General features: G+C 40.8%; 1 protein-coding gene across 4 annotated transcripts in view; it reads left to right on the top strand.

The window, feature by feature from the left end:
• Positions 1 to 20,665, top strand: part of LOC143276229 (uncharacterized) — a 56,744-nt gene extending 36,079 nt beyond the window's left edge. For 2 of the 4 annotated variants that reach the window (XM_076580708.1, XM_076580704.1), the window contains 6 exons: positions 1,310 to 1,334; positions 4,199 to 4,288; positions 7,240 to 7,298; positions 11,345 to 11,425; positions 13,385 to 13,534; positions 14,093 to 20,665. In XM_076580708.1, coding sequence (XP_076436823.1) covers positions 1,310 to 1,334; positions 4,199 to 4,288; positions 7,240 to 7,298; positions 11,345 to 11,425; positions 13,385 to 13,534; positions 14,093 to 14,209 — 522 coding nt within the window. In that variant the 3' untranslated portion in view covers positions 14,210 to 20,665. The remainder of the gene's footprint in view (positions 1 to 1,309; positions 1,335 to 4,198; positions 4,289 to 7,239; positions 7,299 to 11,344; positions 11,426 to 13,384; positions 13,535 to 14,092) is intronic. The other 2 variants (XM_076580722.1, XM_076580716.1) reach the window with 1 other exon arrangement.
• Positions 20,666 to 21,451: the final 786 nt, after the last annotated feature.

The following is a 21,451-nucleotide window of genomic DNA, read 5'->3' as shown; positions in this document are numbered from 1 at the left end:
CCATCTACACAATGTTTTGTATCACTCTTGTGTCACAACAGATTTCTCAGTGTAAAATTTTGGCTGCCTTCCCCAGGGAAAGCACATCGCTACAATGAGAGCACCATGCACCCCCCTTTTTTCTTCTTTTTTTAGCCTGCAAGTGTTTTTGTTTTCCTATCAAAGAGGATTTTTCTACAGAATTTTGCCAAGGACAACCCTTTTGTTTACATAGGTTTTTTTTTATGTGTGCTAAGTGCATGCTGCACACAGGACCGAAGTTTATTGTCTTATCCAAACGACTAGTGTCCAGACCACCACTCAGGATTTAGTGAAAGGGGAGTGTGGGAACCAATTCAACACGCTCAGATTCTCTCGCTTCCAGAGATGCATTACCTCTCGGTCAACACTCCACTAGGGCCTTTGTCCTTTTCATATTCATCTTCTCCTTTGAGCATTTCATTTGAAGAACTTGCCCACATATGATGTGTTTCAAGACCATCCCCTTGTTGATCCTTCAGTCAGGGGACATCATTACAAATAGAAAATGTAAGTAGAGATAAGTTTATGCATTAAGGTGTGACTGGCTGGTCTGAATAAATGCACAGCCCTTGTAATTCCCTGCCCAGGTGGTTAACCTGATGAATCCCTCCAGCATGAAGCACGCACACACAGAGAAGAAGACAGTGGTCCCTATTTCTGTTTATTCAGATTCTTCTTTGTCCCCCTCCCCTGTTTTTTTATTCTTATTTTTTAGATTTTTTTTTCCCAAAACACAACAGCTGAGCTCTCTTTCCATTAAGATACATTCTCCTTCAACTCTCAACCTTTTTTTATATTTTAATTTATTCGTGTTATTATTTAGTCTTTTTTCTTTCTTTCTTTTTATTTTTTTGGACCAAAAACGAAACCGAGCGCTCTTTCCATTTAGTTACATTCCACTTCAATGCCCTCCACTCTTTTTTTGTTCATATATCTTTCTTTATTCTTCTGTCTGAAAGAAGAGAAATGATATCTGTTCTAGAAAAAAAAATAATTTTGCTTTAGGTTTCACTTTCTCACCTTGGTTTGAGCCTGACTGTAAAGTGTCTGAGATTAATTCAGCAGACTGAAAGAAATTTGTGTTTTACTCTTCGCTGCTTCACAGGGCTGGGCCTGAAGGTCTTTCCTCAGTTCCTTGTTGCTTTTGTTGTTTTAACTTGTTTTTGTTTGTTTCTCATTTCTTTTTTGAAATGCTGATGAGATGTGAGATTTTCCATGGACAAAATGTAATCTAAACTGTGCTGAAATCTATGAAGACTTATGTGTTATGTTTATGTGTGTTTTTCAGAGAGTGCAACAGCTGCCACCAGCAGGTATGATTTAGCAGTCACATACATATATGTTGGAATTGTATAGTTTGATTGTCCTTATCCATTGTTTCCTGTGTCCAGTCTGTTCTGTTATCCTTATCCTTTGTTTCCTGTGTCCATTCTGTTCTGTTATCCTTTGTTTCCCATGTCCAGTCTGTTCTGTTATCCATTGTTTCCTGTGTCCAGTCTGTTCTGTTATCCTTATCCTTTGTTTCCTGTGTCCATAATGTTCTGTTATCCTTATCCTTTGTTTCCTATGTCCATTCTGTTCTGTTATCCTTATCCTTTGTTTCCTGTGTCCATTCTGTTCTGTTATCCTTATCCTTTGTTTCCTGTGTCCATTCTGTTCTGTTATCCTTATCCTTTGTTTCCCACGTCCAGTCTGTTCTGTTATCCTTATCCTTTGTTTCCTGTGTCCATTCTGTTCTGTTATCCTTATCCTTTGTTTCCTGTGTCCATTCTGTTCTGTTATCCTTATCCTTTGTTTCCCACGTCCAGTCTGTTCTGTTATCCTTATCCTTTGTTTCCTGTGTCCATTCTGTTCTGTTATCCTTATCCTTTGTTTCCTATGTCCATAATGTTCTGTTATCCTTATCCTTTGTTTCCCACGTCCAGTCTGTTCTGTTATCCTTATCCTTTGTTTCCCACGTCCAGTCTGTTCTGTTATCCTTATCCTTTGTTTCCTCTGTCCGTAATGTTCTGTTATCCTTTGTTTCCTGTGTCCATAATGTTCTGTTATCCTTATCCTTTGTTTCCTGTGTCCATTCTGTTCTGTTATCCTTATCCTTTGTTTCCCACGTCCAGTCTGTTCTGTTATCCTTATCCTTTGTTTCCTGTGTCCGTAATGTTCTGTTATCCTTATCCTTTGTTTCCTGTGTCCATAATGTTCTGTTATCCTTATCCTTTGTTTCCCATGTCCAGTCTGTTCTGTTATCCTTATCCTTTGTTTCCTGTGTCCATAATGTTCTGTTATCCTTATCCTTTGTTTCCTGTGTCCAGTCTGTTCTGTTATCCTTATCCTTTGTTTCCTGTGTCCGTAATGTTCTGTTATCCTTATCCTTTGTTTCCTATGTCCAGTCTGTTCTGTTATCCTTATCCTTTGTTTCCTGTGTCCGTAATGTTCTGTTATACTTATCCTTTGTTTCCTGTGTCCAGTCTGTACTGTTATCCTTATCATTTGATTCCTTTGTCCTGTCTTGTCTGTTGTCCTTATACTTTGTTTCCTGTGTCCATTTTGTTCTGTTGTCCTTATACTTTGATTCCTATGGCAGTTCTGTGCTGTTGACCTTGTCCTGTGATTCCTTTGTCTTGTCTGTTCTGTTGACCTTATACTTTGTTTCCTGTATCCATTCTGTTCTGTTATCCTTAACCTTTGTTTCCTTTGTCCATTCTGTTCTGTTATCCTTATACTTTGACTCCTGTGTCCAGTCTATTCTGTTATTCTCCTTTTCCTGTGTCCTGTCTGTTCTGTTATCCCTGTGTTTTGATTTGCCTGCCCACTTTGTTCATTTTATGGACAGTTTTCATTTGTCCGGTGAAATGAATTCTGCTTATTGGTTGAACGAAATTCCAGCGCGGGAAAGGAGGCTGAGGGTTTTGTTCAAAGTACAAAGTGGAAATTGAAATTTTGTTCAAAGTACAAAGCGTAAACTGAAACTTTGTTCAAAGTACAAAGCATAAAAAGTGCAAACATAGACTGAAACTTTGTTCAAAGCACAAAACGTAAACTGAAACCTAAGGATCAGGCATTCACGTAGCATCAGTTATCAGTTATGTACACTAAAACAGAAGAGCAAGACATTCAAGTAGCATCTGTTATCAGTTATGTACACAAAGACAGAAGAGCAAGAACTGGAAGAACAAGAAGAAGGGAAAGAAAAGCATGCATGAACATTCTTACATTTCACTGAAATAGTTTTCACCCTCATGCACAAAGTCCAGTGTGAGTCTTGAGAGAATGTGGGTGAAGGATGAGTTGCTTGATAATTGTGCTGTTGCCTTTGAGTCAGTGGAATGCATGTTGTTGACTCTTATCCATGTCCCACTGTCTCCCTCCTGTTCAACACAGATTTTAATGTGTGTCAAAATTTCAACTTCATGGAAGTTACAACAACAGCAAACAAACAAAAAGATCTAAAGAATGAATGTAGCAGTATCTACTTTCTCTTCTGGACTACACATCGCTGTACCTGTATGCCATTGATGGAATAACTGGAAGGTATAGTCACGGTCTTCAAGGGATTTTTGTTGCCTTTGAATAAGTTGGTTTTGTTGAGTATGGAAACGTCAGACCTTCTGCTGTTCCTTGTGGACATCTTTGTGATGTTTTTATGCCATCATTCACACAGAACATGCACAGGCAACAGTTCTGTTTCTTTTATTATTAATATTCTCTAATTTCTGGAGCAGAGATCTTAGTGCTTTGGGAGGAAAGGAAGCTATCTATCATGGAATCTGGGAGAGGCATTGCTGGCATGATTGGGACACCCAGACTGCCTTGTGGCTTGAAAACAGTGACTGAAAAAATTTTTTTTTAAAGGTTTTTATCCTTAAAGGGTAAGAAAGTATCCGGGAGACTTGGTCGGGTAGGCAGAGGTTTGGAACTACATAGCCACCTAAAAAAATTGCATTTTTGACACCAGCATACTAGCTACAATAGTACCCATTACACCACAGTCTTGTGTCAGATGTGTGTGCGCTTGTTTTGGTGACATTGTTGGACTGAAGTTGTAATTCAATAAGTATGTATTGTAATTGTATCCTCCACACCCCAAAAGGGGCAAAAGGATTAAATTCCTTTCAATCTTTTTGCTTTGAACTGTGCTTGTGGTTCATGGTGGTGGTGGTGGTGGTGGTGGTGAGTGCAGTCCATGTAAGGGATGGTGCAGACACAGACGTCCCTCCAGAACCCGATAGAAGGGAGAGAACCCCACAGCCTGTGCCAGCAGAGAGAAAAGGCGAGCAGAGCTTTCTCTGCACAGGAAATGTCACGCTGCTTTGCCTCGCCTGTTTCTGCGTTTTTATCTGCAGAGAAAATATTACTCTGCTTTGTCTCCCCTGTCTCTGCTTCTTCTGCAGAGAAAGCACCATGCTGCGATGCTGCGTTGTCTCCCCTGTCTCTGCAGAGTAAATATCATGCTGCTTTGTCTCCCCTGTCTCTGCTTTTTTCTTCAGATGAAATATTTCACTGTTTTGTCTCAGCTGTCTCTGCTTTCTCAGCACAGGAAATACCATACTGCTTTGTCTCCCCTGTCTGTGCTTTTTCTGCATAGGAAATAACATGTTGCTTTGTCTCCCCTGTCTCTGCTTTTTTTCAGCAGAGAAAATATTACTTTGCTTTGTCTTACTTGTTTGTGCTTTATCTGCAGAGAAAATATGCTGCCTTGTTTACATGTCTCTGCATTTTTCAGCAGAGAAAATGTTACACTGTTTTGTCTCCCCTGGCTCTGCTTTTCTGCAGATGAAATATATTGCTTTGTCTCCCCTGTCCTTGCTTTTTCTGCACAGGAAATACCATGCTGTTTTGTCTTACTTGTCTAGTTGTTTGTTTTTGTTTTTTTGCAGAGAAATTATTCTGTTTTGTCATGCTTGCCACCATTTTTCTGCAGAGAAAATATTAGTCTGTTATGTCTTACTAGTCTATGCTTTTTCCGTTGAGAAATTATTACTTTATTTTGTCTAACTTTTCTGTGCTTTTTTATGCAGATTAAAAAATTTAACTCTGCTTTGACTTACTTGTCTGTGCTTTATCTGCAGAGAAAATTTATCTGCTTTGTCTCACTTGTCTCTTCTTTTTTTTGCAGAAAATATTACCCTGCTTTGTCTTACCTGTCTCTGCTTTTTTTTTCCTGCAGAGAAAATATTACTCAGCTTTGTTTGCTTGTCTCTGCTTTTTTCTGCAGAGAAACTTTCACTCTGCCCTGTCTTATGAGTCTCTGCTTTTTCTGCAGAGAAACTATTACACTGCTTTGCCTGACCTGTATTTTTCCTCTGTGCATCTCTTCTCCCCCTTGGTTCTGTGGCAGGGTGGGTGTGCCTGATCCACCATCCCTGGACCCACTTCACTGACAGAATTTCATCAGAGCAAAGGGATTTCTTCAGCCATACTGTAATTAAAGACTAGGAAAACAACAGGTCATAGGTTCCAATGTCCTGCTTGATGCATGGTCAGGTGCGCTTTGTCACCAGTAATGTGATCAGTGTATCGGATGGTGCTATCGCAAGATGCTAAACATCAGATACACTGATTACATCACCAATTAACAAGTGTGCCAGACCATCAAGCAGCACCCTTGACCTTATGAAGATCTGCTGATATCAGTTAAGAAATGATTGCTATGCCAGTATGGCCAGTAAGATCTAATGGCCTTGCTTGCTCCAACAATCCTCCAAGGAGCTACTGAGGGAGGGAGACCGAGGGGGAGACAAAAAAACAGCAACAAAAAACAATAGACTGAGAACATGACAGAATGGACAGAAAAACCATTTGCAGAGACCCAGGCTTTGACACACATCCGACGGGCGCAATAGCCGAGTGGTTAAAGCGTTGGACTGTCAATCTGAGGGTCCCGGGTTCGAATCACGGTGACGGCATCTGGTGGGTGAAGGGTGGAGATTTTTACGATCTCCCAGGTCAACATATGTGCAGACCTGCTAGTGCCTGAACCCCCTTCATGTGTATATGCAAGCAGAAGATCAAATACGCACGTTAAAGATCCTGTAATCCATGTCAGCGTTCGGTGGGTTATGGAAACAAGAACATACCCAGCATGCACCCCCCCGAAAAACAGAGTATGGCTGCCTACATGGCGGGGTAAAAACGGTCATACACGTAAAAGCCCACTCGTGTGCATACAAGTGAACATGGGAGTTGCAGCCCACGAACACAGAAGAAGAAGAAGACACACATCCGACCGACCTGGAGAACAGTTGTTCTGCGTGGTGCCCCACTGATTCTTCACAGAGCTGAGGAAGAAGGAGAAGAAGAAAACAACAAATGAGTGTAAAGTCAAGCAGGTGCAAGAGAGAACATGGACTTGCCATGAAAGCGAAACATGCTGTTCAAAATTAAGAGGGGTGGACCCTGAAACTGAACACAGCACCTGACACCGCTGATACCATCGATAAGATTTCATTGCCCTGAATGGCTGTGAAAGGCCATGGGGCCTTTAAGCTGTAACCAAACACAAGGGTATTGAGTTATCCACAGTTGTGTCAAGTTGATTTTACTGTGCTGTACAAAAAGGAAGGTTCACCGCATGTACTGAATGATTCCTACACCATTTCTTTCCATCCGTTCACCACTGGGGTTGGGTTCTTAGGTATGGTATTTACAGTGAATTTCTGATTCCAGGTTGTTGTTTTAAATTTTTATTTGTGTGTGTGTGAGGATGCATGTGTGTGTGTGTGTTTGTGTGTCTGTATGTACTTGTGTGTGTATGTGTATTTGAGCATGTATGTGTGAATGCATGTGTGCATGTTTATGTGTGAGAAAGATATATCTATATTTGAGCTCTTTTCTTTACTTTTCCCCTTGTTGTTTCAGGGAAGGAGCATTTCAGCACACACACACACACACACACACACGAATGCATGCACACACGCGCACACATACACATGCATGCATGCCTGCACTTACACAAATACACACATGCACGCATTCACACACACACACACACACACAAATACACACACATTCATGGGTACACACACACACACACACACACACGTGTGTGTGTGTGTACATGTGCATTCACAAATGCACACACACACACACAAGCAGTACACTGATAGTGAAAAGACGCTAAACTAAAGAATGAACGATCCATGCGTACACACACACTCACACATGCACACATATTCTCCCACTCTGTGCTCTTTCCTTTACTTTCCCCCCTTGTGGTTTCAGGGAAGAGAACTCGTCAGCCCTACCAGGAGGTGAAGAAGCCTGGCCTTCAAGCCCCCAGGGTGAGGCTTCCCACTGTTCTTCACACTCACAAATCACTGTGTCCTCTGGACAAGAGAGGCCCAGAGTGTGTGTGTGTGTGTGTGTGTGTGTGTGTGTATGCATGTGCTGCACTGTGTGTGTGTGTATCTGTCTGTCTGCCTGTGTTTGCCTGCTGTGGGTGTGAGTGTGAATGTGTGTGCTTATATGTGTGTGTGTGTGTGTGTGTGTGTGTACGCTTTCTGTGGGTGTGAGTGTGTGTGTGTGTGTGTGTGTGTGTGTGTGTGCTGCACTATGTGTGTGCTGCACTGTGTGTGTGTGTGTACGCTTTCTGTAAGTGTGAGTGTGTGTGTGTGTGTGCTGCACTGTGTGTGTGTATGTACGCTTTCTGTGGGTGTGAGTGTGTGTGTGTGTGTGCTGCACTGTGTGTGTGTGTGTGTGTGTGTGTGTGTACACTTTCTGTAAGTGTGAGTGTGTGTGTGTGTGTGTGTTGTGCTGTGGATGTGAGTATGTGGGTGTGCTTGTGCGTATGTGTGTGCTGTACTCTGTGTGTGTGTGTGTTTTGTGTATGTATGTCCACCTGCTGTAGGTGTGTATGTATACATATATGTGTGTATATGCATACGACAGGGTCAAACACAAACAACTAAAAAATTGTTAGAGATAGACAGAGAGGAAGGGGCAGAGTTAGAGGAGAGGGACAGAGAGCAGTGTAAAAATCCACCTAGATGAGGGTCTGTCAACACATGATTGAACCAGCCTGTCCAGTCTTTGTGATCCTACCATCCCTCCTCCCATCAACATCCGCATCTTTCGCTCCCAGGATGGGACACACACAAGTGAAATGGATTGGATGCATCACGTATATCAAATACTGACCAGTGCCCTTGTGGCACAGGCCTACAGACCCCCTCCCATATCCTGCAGTCCTCCCCAACCTTTGATGCTCTGAGATGCCAGGCATGACCCAGCCTGGTGGAGCTCCAAGAGAAACTGTAGGGACCGTTGGGGTACCTGTGATGGACCGCAGACTTTGCTGTCCTGACCGGACTGAAAATCTAGCGTAGCCAGGGAACGTGGAAGAAGAAGAAGGAGGATGCGTCACGTGAAGAGAGCAAGGTCACATCACCTGGACAGCCCTTCACTGGACACCTGAAGGTTGGCACTAGAGAGGAAGACCAAAGAACACCTGGTGCAGAACAGTGGAAGGAGAACTCAAAGACCCTGAAGAGCACCTGGTGCAGAACAGTGGAGGGAGAACTCAAAGACCCTGAAGAACACCTGGTGCAGAACAGTGGAAGGAGAACTCAAAGACCCTGAAGAACACCTGGTGCAGAACAGTGGAGGGAGAACTCAAAGACCCTGAAGAACACCTGGTGCAGAACAGGGGAAGGAGAACTCAAAGACCCTGAAGAACACCTGGTGCAGAACAGGGGAAGGAGAACTCAAAGACCCTGAAGAGCACCTGGTGCAGAACAGGGGAAGGAGAACTCAAAGACCCTGAAGAGCACCTGGTGCAGAACAGGGGAAGGAGAACTCAAAGACCCTGAAGAACACCTGGTGCAGAACAGTGGAGGGAGAACTCAAAGACCCTGAAGAACACCTGGTGCAGAACAGTGGAGGGAGAACTCAAAGACCCTGAAGAACACCTGGTGCAGAACAGTGGAGGGAGAACTCAAAGACCCTGAAGAACACCTGGTGCAGAACAGGGGAAGGAGAACTCAAAGACCCTGAAGAACACCTGGGGTACAATTTCAGAGACTGGCGCAAAACAGACAAGAGTAGCGGTTCTGTTTAGCTGCCCTGTGTGCCAGAGGGCATAATGGGCAGTAAGTAAGTAAGTACATGGGTTAACCTGTTCACTGCCAGGGACCCAGAATGCCTGCTGTAGGGCCCCTCCCAGGGAAATTTCAGTGAAAATGGAATGAATTAACAAGAAAAATTCTACAAGCTTTTTTTCTTGTCAGAAGAATGCAAACCATGTTTCCTGGAATTAATCTGGCTGAGATTTCTAGTGAAGGCACTCATGAAATTATGGGATGTACAGATTATGACTTAGAGCTGGTTGGACCATGAAGTATATTTTACTCTGTAATTCTGCGTTTTTTGTTTTTTATTATACCAAAAATAGCTGTATCATTTTGAACGTTTCAACAAAAGACAAAAATAACACCACAAACAAGCATGCAAACAAACAAAACCCACCAAATGAAGTCCTGGTATCCAAGGTGTTTATAACTGAGCTAAAATAAGAGTCACAACTATGTAGACTGCAAACAATTAAGAGTGGTAACTCTCTCCATACTCCATACACAAGGTACACAACTTCAAGTCAATGCTGCTTATGCTACCCATTCAGCTAGCACACAGATAGCAGAATTGACTTGAAGTTGTGTACCTTGTGTATAGAGAGAGTTACCACTCTTTATTGTTTGATAATCATTTACTCACCTAGCCTCATTATTCTTTCATATCTAGACAACACACACTTTATTGTTTGATAATCATTTACTCACCTAGCCTCATTATTCTTTCATATCTAGACAACACACACTTTGTTGTTTGATAATCATTTACTCACCTAGCCTCATTATTCTTTCATATCTAGACAACACACACTTTGTTGTTTGATAATCATTTACTCACCTAGCCTCATTATTCTTTCATATCTAGACAACACACACTTTATTGTTTGATAATCATTACACACTTTATTGTTTGATAATCATTTACTCACCTAGCCTCATTATTCTTTCATATCTAGACAACACACACTTTATTGTTTGATAATCATTTACTCACCTAGCCTCATTATTCTTTCATATCTAGACAACACACACTTTATTGTTTGATAATCATTACACACTTTATTGTTTGATAATCATTTACTCACCTAGCCTTATTGTTCTTTCATATCTAGACAACACACACTTTGGTTACAAACTGTGCGTTATAATCAAAGTCCTTACCCCCTCCCTCTCTTCCTCCTTGTCTCCCTCCGCTCCCTTCCTCTCACATGCCTTTGTTATCCTGGACTGCCTCTGCAGAATTCAGAAATTGATAAGGCGGTAGTTGAGCTGGCCTTTTTCTTTTCCCACTCCTCCCCCCCCCCCCCCTCTGCCCCCCACCCCCCTCCCCGGCAACATTTTGCGTTATCTTTCACTAATTGCTGCTCGGAACAATCAGTGTTTGCAGTATAATCTGTGTCGTCATAAACTGAACTCAACCCTCGGCTGCTGATGTCGTATGCTGTATTTTCCACTCACTCACTGGGCTGGTTGGTCAAGGCTTTAACCCTTTGAGCCCTGACCACCGCTTTGCCGGTGGTAGGGGAAAATGACATTATGCCTAGCCACCGGTTGAGCGGTGCGTAAACACTTTTTGTCGTGTTTTGCTATTGGTTGACTCATATTAAAGAGCCAATCAGAAAAACCGTAATATTCTGACGTCAGCGAACGTAGTACCAACATGGCTGTGCCTTTTCACTGTGTTTTGTGCATGTGCTTTGGATAAAAAAGATCAATTTCAATATAAGTCAACCAATAGCAAAACACAAGTGTTTACGCACCGCTCAACCGGTGGCTAGGCATTATGTCATTTTTCTCTACCACCGGTAAAGCGGTGGTCAGGGCACTCTTTTTATATCTGCCGTGACACATTAAATACCAAATATTTGCAAATTTTGGCTCATGAGCTCAGGCAGAAGGGTTAAAATTGCTCAGTAACTCAGGGCTCAAAGGGTTAAGCCACAGATCATGCGGTATACCATATTAGGACAGTGTTCATGTTTATTCATGATGGAAATATAGTCCTCTTTTGGTTTAGACAGTAGTTATAATGCTATCTCTATTTCTGGCTGAAGGAAAATTCAGCAAAGCTTAATGATGTGTTAACCCATCATATGGCCACACCTACAGTATGACGGGTTTATCTTTCATGTAGGCAGTGAACAGGTAAACAGTGTTGTAGTAAAAAAAATGTTTTTTTAAATCATTTGTCTTTTTGATCAGAATGTCTGGTATTGCTGTGTGTTTGCTGTGTGACTGGCACATGCTGTGTTGTGTGACAGGATCAGCTCAGTGTGTACGACTGGTACCATGGGAAGATCAGCAGAGATCATGCCCAGAAGATCTTCCAGCGTGAACAGCAGGTGAGTTTGGTGTCATGACATGTGCCATCCTTCCCACATGGTGATGCCTAGGGCTTTTTCAGTTTCAGTTTCTCAAGGAGGCATCGCTGCATTCAGACAAATCCATGTACGCTACACCACCTCTGCTAGGCAGAGGTCTGACCAGCAGCCTAACCCAAATCGCTAGTCAGGCCTTGAATGCATGCATACTTATTTGCGTACCTGTCAGAGTGGATTCCTTATATAGAATTTGCCAGAGGACAACACTTACGTTGCCATGGGTTCTTTTTCAGTGCACCACATGCATCCTGCACATAGAACCTCAGTTTATTTGTCTCATCTGAATGGCTAGATGCTCAGTTTGATCTGTGTGTGTGTGTGTGTGTGTGTGTGTGTGTGTGTGTGTGTGTGTGAAATTTGGGAAAAAGGGCGAGACCGGGATTAAAACTGACCCACAAGAACATTTGTATTGGCAGACAGGGGTCTTAACCATTCTCCTACCTTTCTCTTCTTTCAGTATTAACAGAAATCCCACCTGGGCATGTGTCAGAAATTTCCTTTTTCTATTGCTGTCTTTGTTTCTGGCCTTTAACATTTCTTTCTGCTGTCTCCTCCTCTCTTGTTTCTGTCATTTCTTAATATATATATATATATTTGTAGAACTCACTGGTATTGTCATCTGACTCCAGATACATGTGGAAGAAAGTTTTCTTTATTTTCAATCTTTTTTGGGGGGTGGGGGGTTGGTGGGGGGGGGGGGGGAGACTTAACAATTTGGGAACTCTTACTACGTTGTATTCTTTTTTTGACACCTAGGACATGTGAGGTTCTGGTTGGCAATTTTTTTTTCGTTGTTGTTGTTTGTTGTTGTTTTTGCCTAGGGTCAGTGGGATGGATATTTTAGTTTTTCAGCCCTGGTGTGGCCCCTTCCTGTCAGCAGGGCTATAAGCATCAAAGACACTCACTCACTCATTCACTCACTCATGTGTCATCCTGACAGTCCCTGAACTAAGTGTCGAAATAGAAATAATGGGTGTTCAGACGGCCGTTTAAAGAAAGATAAATGGAATAAGAATGGTATAGAAATGGACATTAAAACAAAAAAGCCACTTAAAAATAACTAGAAGGAATAAGAATGGCATGGAAATGAACATTTAAACAAAAAGGCCTTTCAAAGGAAGCTAAAAGGAATAAGAATGGTATAGAAATGTACAAACAGACAAAATCCTTCCCATAGCTTTTTACAGATGCGCTGTTGATGGTTTGACACCAGGTCACATGTTTTGACCCTTGTTTTGACCCTCGTGTCTCAAATGTGAAGTGTGAAATCTGTTCATTGTAGTTTTTATACAACAACAAGAAAAAAAACAACTTCCCAGGTTTCAATACAATTTGGAAACAGGTCCGTTTTCAGTTCTTGAAAAAATAAATTAGTAAAATAAAATAAAGAAAAAATATAAACTTGGGAGAAAGGGCAAGAGCGGGATACAAACCAGTCAGTAATAGGTGCAGAGGAGCAAACCAAGAAGTTTATGTTGGGTGTTGGGCTGACAGATACATTGATTGAACAGTGCAGGCAGATGTGTTTCAAATCTGATAAAACAAGTAATGAAATAACAGATACTTCTTTTGCAGATGTTCAACCTCACCCCCTACCCCAGCACCTATGCAGATGTACATGTACATACATGTTTGTGTATCCCATCTAAGTTTACTTTCTGTTTTTCATGCATCCAGCCCCACATTTTGTTTTGATTAAAAAAAAAAAATTTTTTTTTAATATCATGCTTGTCTGTTGGGAGTTTGGAAAGAAATGATCCATATTTTTACTCAACTTATAGTGCTCTTCATACTCTCTATGGTGTGTGTGTGTGTGTGTGTGTGTGTGTGTGTGTGCACATGGTACATGTGTGTGGGCAATGTGCATGCATGCAACATCTGCAGTATATATTTTTTTTCTGTGTCTGTCATTGTATGCAGGATGGCATGTTTTTGATTCGTAAATCGGAGACAAACCCGAAGCAGCCATACACACTGGTGTTGTGGCACTGCAATCGGATCTGGAACATTCCTATTCGGATGAAGGACAATGGGAATTATGCTGCCGGAAAATTCAAAGAGGGTGAAACGGTGAGAAGCGTTTTATCTTTATATTTATATCTTGTTTTGAGATCATTTCCTGCCATTATTTTACCTTTGTGCAGATGGAATTTAGACGGATCATACATTAATGTCTGCTTGTCTCTGTCTGGATCTTTGAATAATTCTATCCTCAGTTTTATGTGTTTATGATTAACCACCCTTCCTGTTTTTATTGTCTAACGAATCATGTGAAAAACATATTCTATGTCAAATTCTGGTTTTTATGGTTAAAGCAGTCCAGATTAAAATGTTCATATATCCTTTCTTTTTCTAAGGATATTTTTTTTCTTTTGAAGAGATTCTGATGACAGTTATTATCATTGACCAGCGACTGTTTGAAATTGACCTTTGAAATTGTCATGGTCAAGAAAAACAGAAGCATAACTGTTCCTAGAAAATTATGTGAAATACAGTGCAAAACTGAGTGTCCCTTAAAAAACTTGTTCTGACAAGTGGAAATGAAAATGGAAGAAATATTTGAGCAAAAGTGTGCCAGGTTCTTGGAGGAAGAGCTGACGCTGAAGAAATAGTTTTGTTTTCTGACAGGAGTTCACATCTGTGTTGGAGATTGTGGAGCATTTCAAAGAGGTGTCCTTGAACCTGAAGTCGGACAACGCAGCACAGGGCAATCACAAGCTGACCATCCCCGCTCCCAAGCATTGAGATTTCCTACTGTTACCCAGCATTGAGATTACAGTCACCCTGCATTGAGATTTCCTACTGTTACCCTGCATTGAGATTACAGTCACCCTGCATTGAAATTTCCTTCTGTCACCCTGCATTGAAATTTCCTTCTGTCACCCTGCATTGAAATTTCGTACTGGCACCCTGCTGTCTGTGAGTCAGTTGTGGTCATCCTGCTATTTTCATGAGTGATTTCCTTTCACAAGTCTTTTTTTTTCTGAATGTACACCAACTGTTTCTGCAGTTTACATCTTTCTACTGGATCTGAAATGTGATAATTTTTTTTATTGTTTTGATGATTACTTTTTTTTGCACTCTCTTTCTTCTTCCTCTTCTTCTCTCCCCCCCCCTCTCTCTCTCTCTCTTCATATAGGGCTATGGCTTTAATGAATAAACCACCTGAATCTGAATCTCTCTCTCTCTCTCTCTCTCTCCCCCCATTATGATACATTTTGTACTGTTTGGGTGATTGCTTTTTTCACTTTCTCTCCTTTTTAATTGTTTTTCTTTCTCTTTCCCATTACCATATATTTTTATTGTTTAAATGATTGCTTTTCAACTCTCTGTCTCTCTCTTGCTCTCTCCCATTTATTTTGTTGTTGTCACAAAGGAAGGGTTGTTTTGATTTTTCCTGCTTCATTGCCCATGCTGCTTTAATTGTATTACATTTACCAATTATAATCGTGATTCTTTAAACACAGTTACTCAGTCGTTTTGGTATTTTTGTTGTTTGTATCTTTGTTTTTTTCACAGGAGAGGAGGGGTGTTTTGTTTTGTTGTGACTGTTGCTGTGAGTAGATGTATTATTGATCTGTTCCTTGAATCTTTTTACTGCTGTATTGGTACGTTGACTATGTATGAGACACAGGCTTTTTAAAAGCTGAAATTAGTATTTATCCAATATGACTGCCCACGCTGGGACTGCAATGGGCGAACCTGGGTGTGTCTGTGTATGGGCGACTCAGAATGAAGGGCACCATGGGAAACAGTGCAGATGATGGGGCAGTTTAAAAAGAAAATCAGTTTTGCATGCATGTGAGCATGCTTCTTTTGCTGTTCTGTTTTGAATTCCTCTCCATATTGCTGTTGATGAATGTTACTATTTTAGGAGAATGAAATCTGGTGTATATGTGGAATTATCCCCTGCTGTGGGAGACGCTTTTCCTTCAACAGTTTGTTCTACCAGCTGCATTCAGTTGTTGATTATTGTTGTTGTTTTCTGAGTCGAAGGTTTAATTCTTCCTTTCAGTTTTTTGTTTCTCTTCCAAATGTGACCAGGGTCAGTTCAGACCATAAGAGCAGGGCATTAAAGTCCCACAGAATCTGCAACAGTTTTCTAATTTTATCTTTTCATAATGATATTGTTTGCATTGAAGATCCATTTAAGTTTTGCACCTTTCAGGTTTGGGACAATGTGACAAGGCTGTTTTATACACTGCTTTGAAGACCCATTTAGGTTTTTGACTATATGTGGCGATGCTTTACTCAACACCTTATTTAATGATACATTCCAGCATCAACCAGGCCCTTAAGTTAGAGGTGTCTAATGTGCTGGTCAGGAGAATTGAGGAAAGAAGGAATGTGGGAAATGCTGCTGGTGGAACTCGTGTAATGGAGTCAAGAGCAAGAGAAAACTTAGCCCAAGAAGAAACAAAGACTTTGCGAGGCAAGGTGGGAAGATGCTTAGAAGGTTCTGCAACAGGAAGAAAAAGGGCTGGGGTGCACAAGAAATCTTATCAGCACTAAGTTTGTTTAGCATTACGAATTTTTTTAAGTGTATGGAATAAGCATACACTGAAGAAAATTCTTAACCTTAACTCTTTTACTGCTATTGGCGACTTTATTGAAATAGACAGTTCACCTTCTTGGGTGACTTTAGTCAGCATGGAGGGGTCATGCTAAAAGGACCATTTTTCATATTGTAACAATGCATGACAGCTGCAGCCAAGTTTCCATGCAACAGGAGGAAATTGACCAAGATTTCCCCTTTGACCCCCTTGACTGAGTTTGAGGTGAACATGTCCACTGTGTTGTTTTGACAAGAACTGAATCATGTGACTGAGAGTGTTGAGTCTAAATTACTTTTAGATATTTGGCACTGGGGAAATTTTTTCACACAGAAACTTGGTGGCAAAAGAGTTAAGCAAACACAGCACTGCTAAGATCACTTCTGCAACCCATCCCTGATCAACTGTACCAGGTACAGTCTACTGCTCACCAGCTGCCAACCCAGCTTTGTCTTTCCAAACTAAGAACTGAGATCAAAAAAGTAAAGTGAATGGATATAATTCTGATTTGGTAGAAAACCAGTACCCACTTAAAAAGGAGGCAACAGAAATTTTGAAAGAGGGAACGGAAGTGAGGTGGCGAGCACAAGCAAAAGGTGTGGTCTGAGAGATGGCGCTCATGTTATGGGTTGTTTTGTTGTGAACAAAAAAACTGTTGTTTGTAGATTGCATTATTTGTTGCATGTTGACAGACAGTAACAGGATGATGGAGATATGTGAGAGAGGGAGGGGGGACATGGTAAAAAGTAAAAAGACCTGCAAATGGTTGAATACAACGAATAGTTGACATAGAGTGTAAAGGGGAGATTGAGGAAATTCTTAAACATTTAGCTGTGCTGTTTTTTTTTTTCTTTCTACAGTGGTTTGTTATGAATATATATATATTGTTCTGAGTTGATATGCATAATAAAAACATTTTGTCTTTGCAAGGAAAGAACGATATGCATAATAAACACATTTTGTCTTTGCAAGGAAAGAACCTTCCCAGCAAGGGGAAAAACAAATATAGATAAGTCCTGGGGATGGTTAGCTTCTTTCCAGGCCCTCATCTGTTTCCTCCACAAACATACCATTGGGGTACTGATTGTTGTATTCATTTAGCTGAAAATGGCCAACTGTGAGTCTTGTTCCTGGAGTGCTGGTGGTATCTGAAGATACTTTGGGATCCAGCCATTATCTATTCATGTTACATGAGGGAGCCAGCACATACATCTCTGGGCCTGAAGGGTGTATATGCTGTGGATTCCAGCTCTCCACAGGATGGTGTTGTTTGGAACATTGCCCTGCCAGGTGATGTTCAAGATGTGTTGGAGGCAGTGCATGTGGAACTCGAGCTTTCATTTCTGTCTGGCACGCAGGGTCCAGTTCTTGCTGCTGTACAGGAGGGTGCTTAACATGCAGACTGTCACAAATGGATGGTGGTTGGATTCATATGAATCTCCTTTACAGAGAACTGGTGCAGGGAAAAATTCCCAGACCCCAACTGCACTATAGAGACATCTACCAGAGAGATTTGAAGACACTAAATATCGACCTGAACACCTGAGAAGCTGTATAATCAGAAAGATCAGTCTGGACGCAGATAGTGAAGAAAGCCTCTCCAAGTTCAAAGAGATGTTTTCCCAGTGTTCCAAGGCAAAGAGAAAGGCCCAGAGCCAGAGAGACCGACCAGCATCAGACTTCACCCAACGGGTGCAATAGTCAAAGCGTCGGACTTTCGGTCTGATGGTCCTGGGTTTGAATCTTGGAAATGGCACTGGTGGGTAAGGGGTGGAGATTTTGCTGATCTCCCAGGTCAACATATGCACAGACTACACAAGGAGAAGATCAAATACACACGTTAAAGATCCTGTAATCTATGTCAGTGTTTGGTGGGTTACGGAAACAAGAACATACACCCCCCCAAAGATGGAGTATGGTTGCCTACATGGCGGTGTAAAAATAGTCATACGTGTACAAGCCCGTGTGAGTGAACATGGGAGTTGCAGCCCCTGAAGGAAGAAGAGAAGAAGAAGAGACTTCACCTGGCGCAGTGTGGGAGGGACTGTCACCCCAGTATTGGCTTGTCCAGCCACACCTGATACTACATCAACCAACACCCAGAGTGAAACTCCATAGTCTCCCGAGACTAACGGATGCCTGTGTTGGGGGTTGAAGGAAGAGGGGCAGGTGAAAATCTTGACCTTCAGAGGCTGGAAACAGATTTACCGGACCTGTCAACTCCATGATTATTCTTGTCAGAGTTGTGACATTTTTTTCAGGGACATGGTCTAGTCACATCTCTTGGTTTCCACTCTCCAGGGGCTTTGTCTAAAAGTGTGCAGCCAACCCATAGGTTAAAAACATGAACTGATTGGGTAGGTGAAAATAAAAATGGCATGAAAAAAAGGGCAATGATCCTTATCTTGGGTGGAAAAACACTTTACTTTCTAATGGTTGTATGTGCTCCATGTAAGTGGCATTTTTGTGTAAAAGGTGAAGTGAACTAAAAGCAATATATCACTGACCGTTTCATCATGACAGACATTTCTGCATGTTAACTTACAATTGTTCTTCAGTATTTTATGATCGGTAAATGTATTTGTAAACTGTGCATATTATTTTATGGGTATGATTTTTATTTTAAATTTTTTTCTTTATTTTCTTTGAATGGCTCACAACAGCTTCTGTATTTGTTTGGCTTCTAATAAATTCAATATTTTTAGTGTACTTGTATTAATTCCTGTATAGTGGAATACTTTGTGGCATTCCATTGCAAAAAGAAAAAATTTCCTTGTGGAGTATGTATGTGTATAATTGTTACGCTCCTGTTGCGTGTCACTGTTATTTGCAGTGAAGTATTTTGTGTGTGCTTATATCTCATATTATACAGCTGAGTTTTAAGACAGATGTGCTCTTTACACCAAGTGAGTGCTTCTGGTGGACATATTTTTTTTCAGGGACATGGCTCAGTTGTTTTCTTTTTCTGTTTTGTCTTCTCGTTTTCTTCTTTTTTTTTTTGCTGTTGTAGTGGTGACTTCCGAGCCTGACACAGCAATACACAGGCAAACATTGGTTGCTTGCTGGCAACTTAACTTACAGCTACTCCCATAAAAAATTAGGTTTACTTTGTTTGTTTGTTTCTTCCCCATCACCAAGGGAAAAAAAGAGTGTCCCTTCAAGTAATACTAGAAAAAACAACAACCAGCATGTTGATTTGTGGCTACTCAGCTAGAAGAAGGAGAACTGTCTCACTGTTTGGTTAGAAATGTGCTCACTCCAGGCTGTCATGGCCACTGCTTGTGGTGTAGGGTGTATGGATGTGTCCACATCCTCTGACACCTCCTTGAAACTGAAACTTCTGTCTTTGTGGTGCAATGTACTGGAAGCCTGCATCTTTCCCCAAAGCAGTTGACATTTAGAAATGGTGGATTAAGGCCACATGGCCAGACAAAGAGAACAGACAGTGATACTGTTTGTGGTGATTATGATGAAGGGGAGTAAGGGGGATGGGAGGCAAGGAGGCTTGAAGGGGGACTGCACAGTTTCAGTTTCTCAAAGAGGCTTCACTTCGTCAAGGCAAATCCATATACAAAACACTACATTTCCCAGGCAGATGCCTGACCAGCAGCATAACCTAATGCGCTTGTCAGGCATTGAATGCATGCATATATATATATATATATATTTGTGTACCTGTCAGAGTGGATTTAATCAGCAGAATTTTGCCAGAGGACAACACTTTTCTTGCCATGAGTTCTTTTTCAGTGTGCCAAGTGCCTGCTGCACACGGGATCATCTTATCCAAATGACCTGACTCTCAATTTGATTTTCGTCAAACTTTGGAGAAAGGGTCAGACAGGGATTGGAACCCAGACCCTCAAAGACACTGTATTGTCAGATAGGTGTCTTAACCACTCTGTCACCTTCCTCCACAGCAGCAGGTAAAGGAGAGGAAATGGGATTCACTGTTTCATCTCGACTAACTGGCGTAACAAAAAGGAGCCAATGAACATGAATGTTTAAAGGTGTTTGGTTTTTCTGCCATTGGAAAGGAAACCAGAAACTTTAAAGAAAGAGGACCAACAAAATTGTTTTTAATCTTTGTCACCCAGTTACGGATGAATTGGCATTCCATGTAGCTTTTTGTTCGCAGTCTTTAAAAAAAAAAAAAAAGCAACAACAGTAACAATGAATAACAGCGAATGTGAGAGTCACAGCCTATAACATCAGTCACATGCTGTTGAGCAGTTCAAAGAGACAGGGCGTGCCTAAAGCTACATTCCATTTGATGTTTTTATTCTGTGTCCCTGTATCCATGTGCCATGCTTCTCATAAAAAAAGGAATTAATGCATGGAGGATTTAAGTATTTCATAGTTACAGTCAGTTTCGAACAATCATTTTGTTTGTTTGTTATAGAGAAATGTGTTTGAGTTTTGAAACAGTTACATAGAAATAACTGTTAAATTCAGTAAGTGTTTCCTTTTTCCTGAGGTTTAGTTTTGTTCATCACTTGTATGAACAGGTGATAGTGGTTTTTTTTACCTTTTTTTATTTCCTTTTTTAATTCCTTCTTTTAATTTTTTTTTTATTGTTGTGTCAGGTACAAACCTTTGAGTGATTTTTGTAATCTTTTGTTTAATGATATAGTCAAGAAATATTATCATGAAAGACCTTTGAAATGTATTAAGTTATTTTGAAAGGTGTTTCCTCTGCTATACAGCCTATCCAAAACGTGAAACAAAATAACAGCACACTTTTGATTTTGTTATGGATATACCGGTAAGTTCATCTGTAAATCTGAAAGGGAAATTCAGAAGTGTTATGCACTGCATGTAGACTAAAACTGTACTGTGCAATATTTCTTGACTAGTCATTTTGTCAGTGCTAAAATCAGTCAAATGAATCCCGCTAGTGATTCTGAACATTCTCCTCATAAAGCATTCTTTATGGATGTATGAAACTGATAAATGTGTTAAGATATTTGCAGCACTTGACCACAAAAGAAAGTTATTCATAAATAGCTTTGATTCAGTGCATAATATGATGCAGAAAATGTATCATTGTTTTAATCAGGTATAGGAAAGTCAGCATGACATAGTTATTTAGAAAGACATTTTAGCTTCTCTTGTAGAACAAACTGGAATGCAAAGTAAATAAACATGTTAATCAAATTTGCAGCATCTCTTGTGTTTCTTGTGATTTTTGTCAGTTTGCCCCAGGATAATAAAATTATGAATTCTACCACATAATTATAAGTTTACACACACACACACACACACACACACACACACACACACACATATATATATATATATATATATATATATATATATATACACAAGAAGCTCACACTCTCTTGGTGTCTTTGGCTCTGCTCCTTGCAGAAAGCACTGAAGTAAATACAGAGACCAGTAAAATATAAAAATATCAACAACTGCAAAGTTTATAATC

This window comes from Babylonia areolata, chromosome 2, assembly GCF_041734735.1.
Source record: "Babylonia areolata isolate BAREFJ2019XMU chromosome 2, ASM4173473v1, whole genome shotgun sequence".
NCBI lineage: Eukaryota > Metazoa > Mollusca > Gastropoda > Neogastropoda > Buccinidae > Babylonia > Babylonia areolata.
Note: the sequence above shows the minus strand (reverse complement) of the source record. Positions and strands in the feature narration are given on the sequence as shown.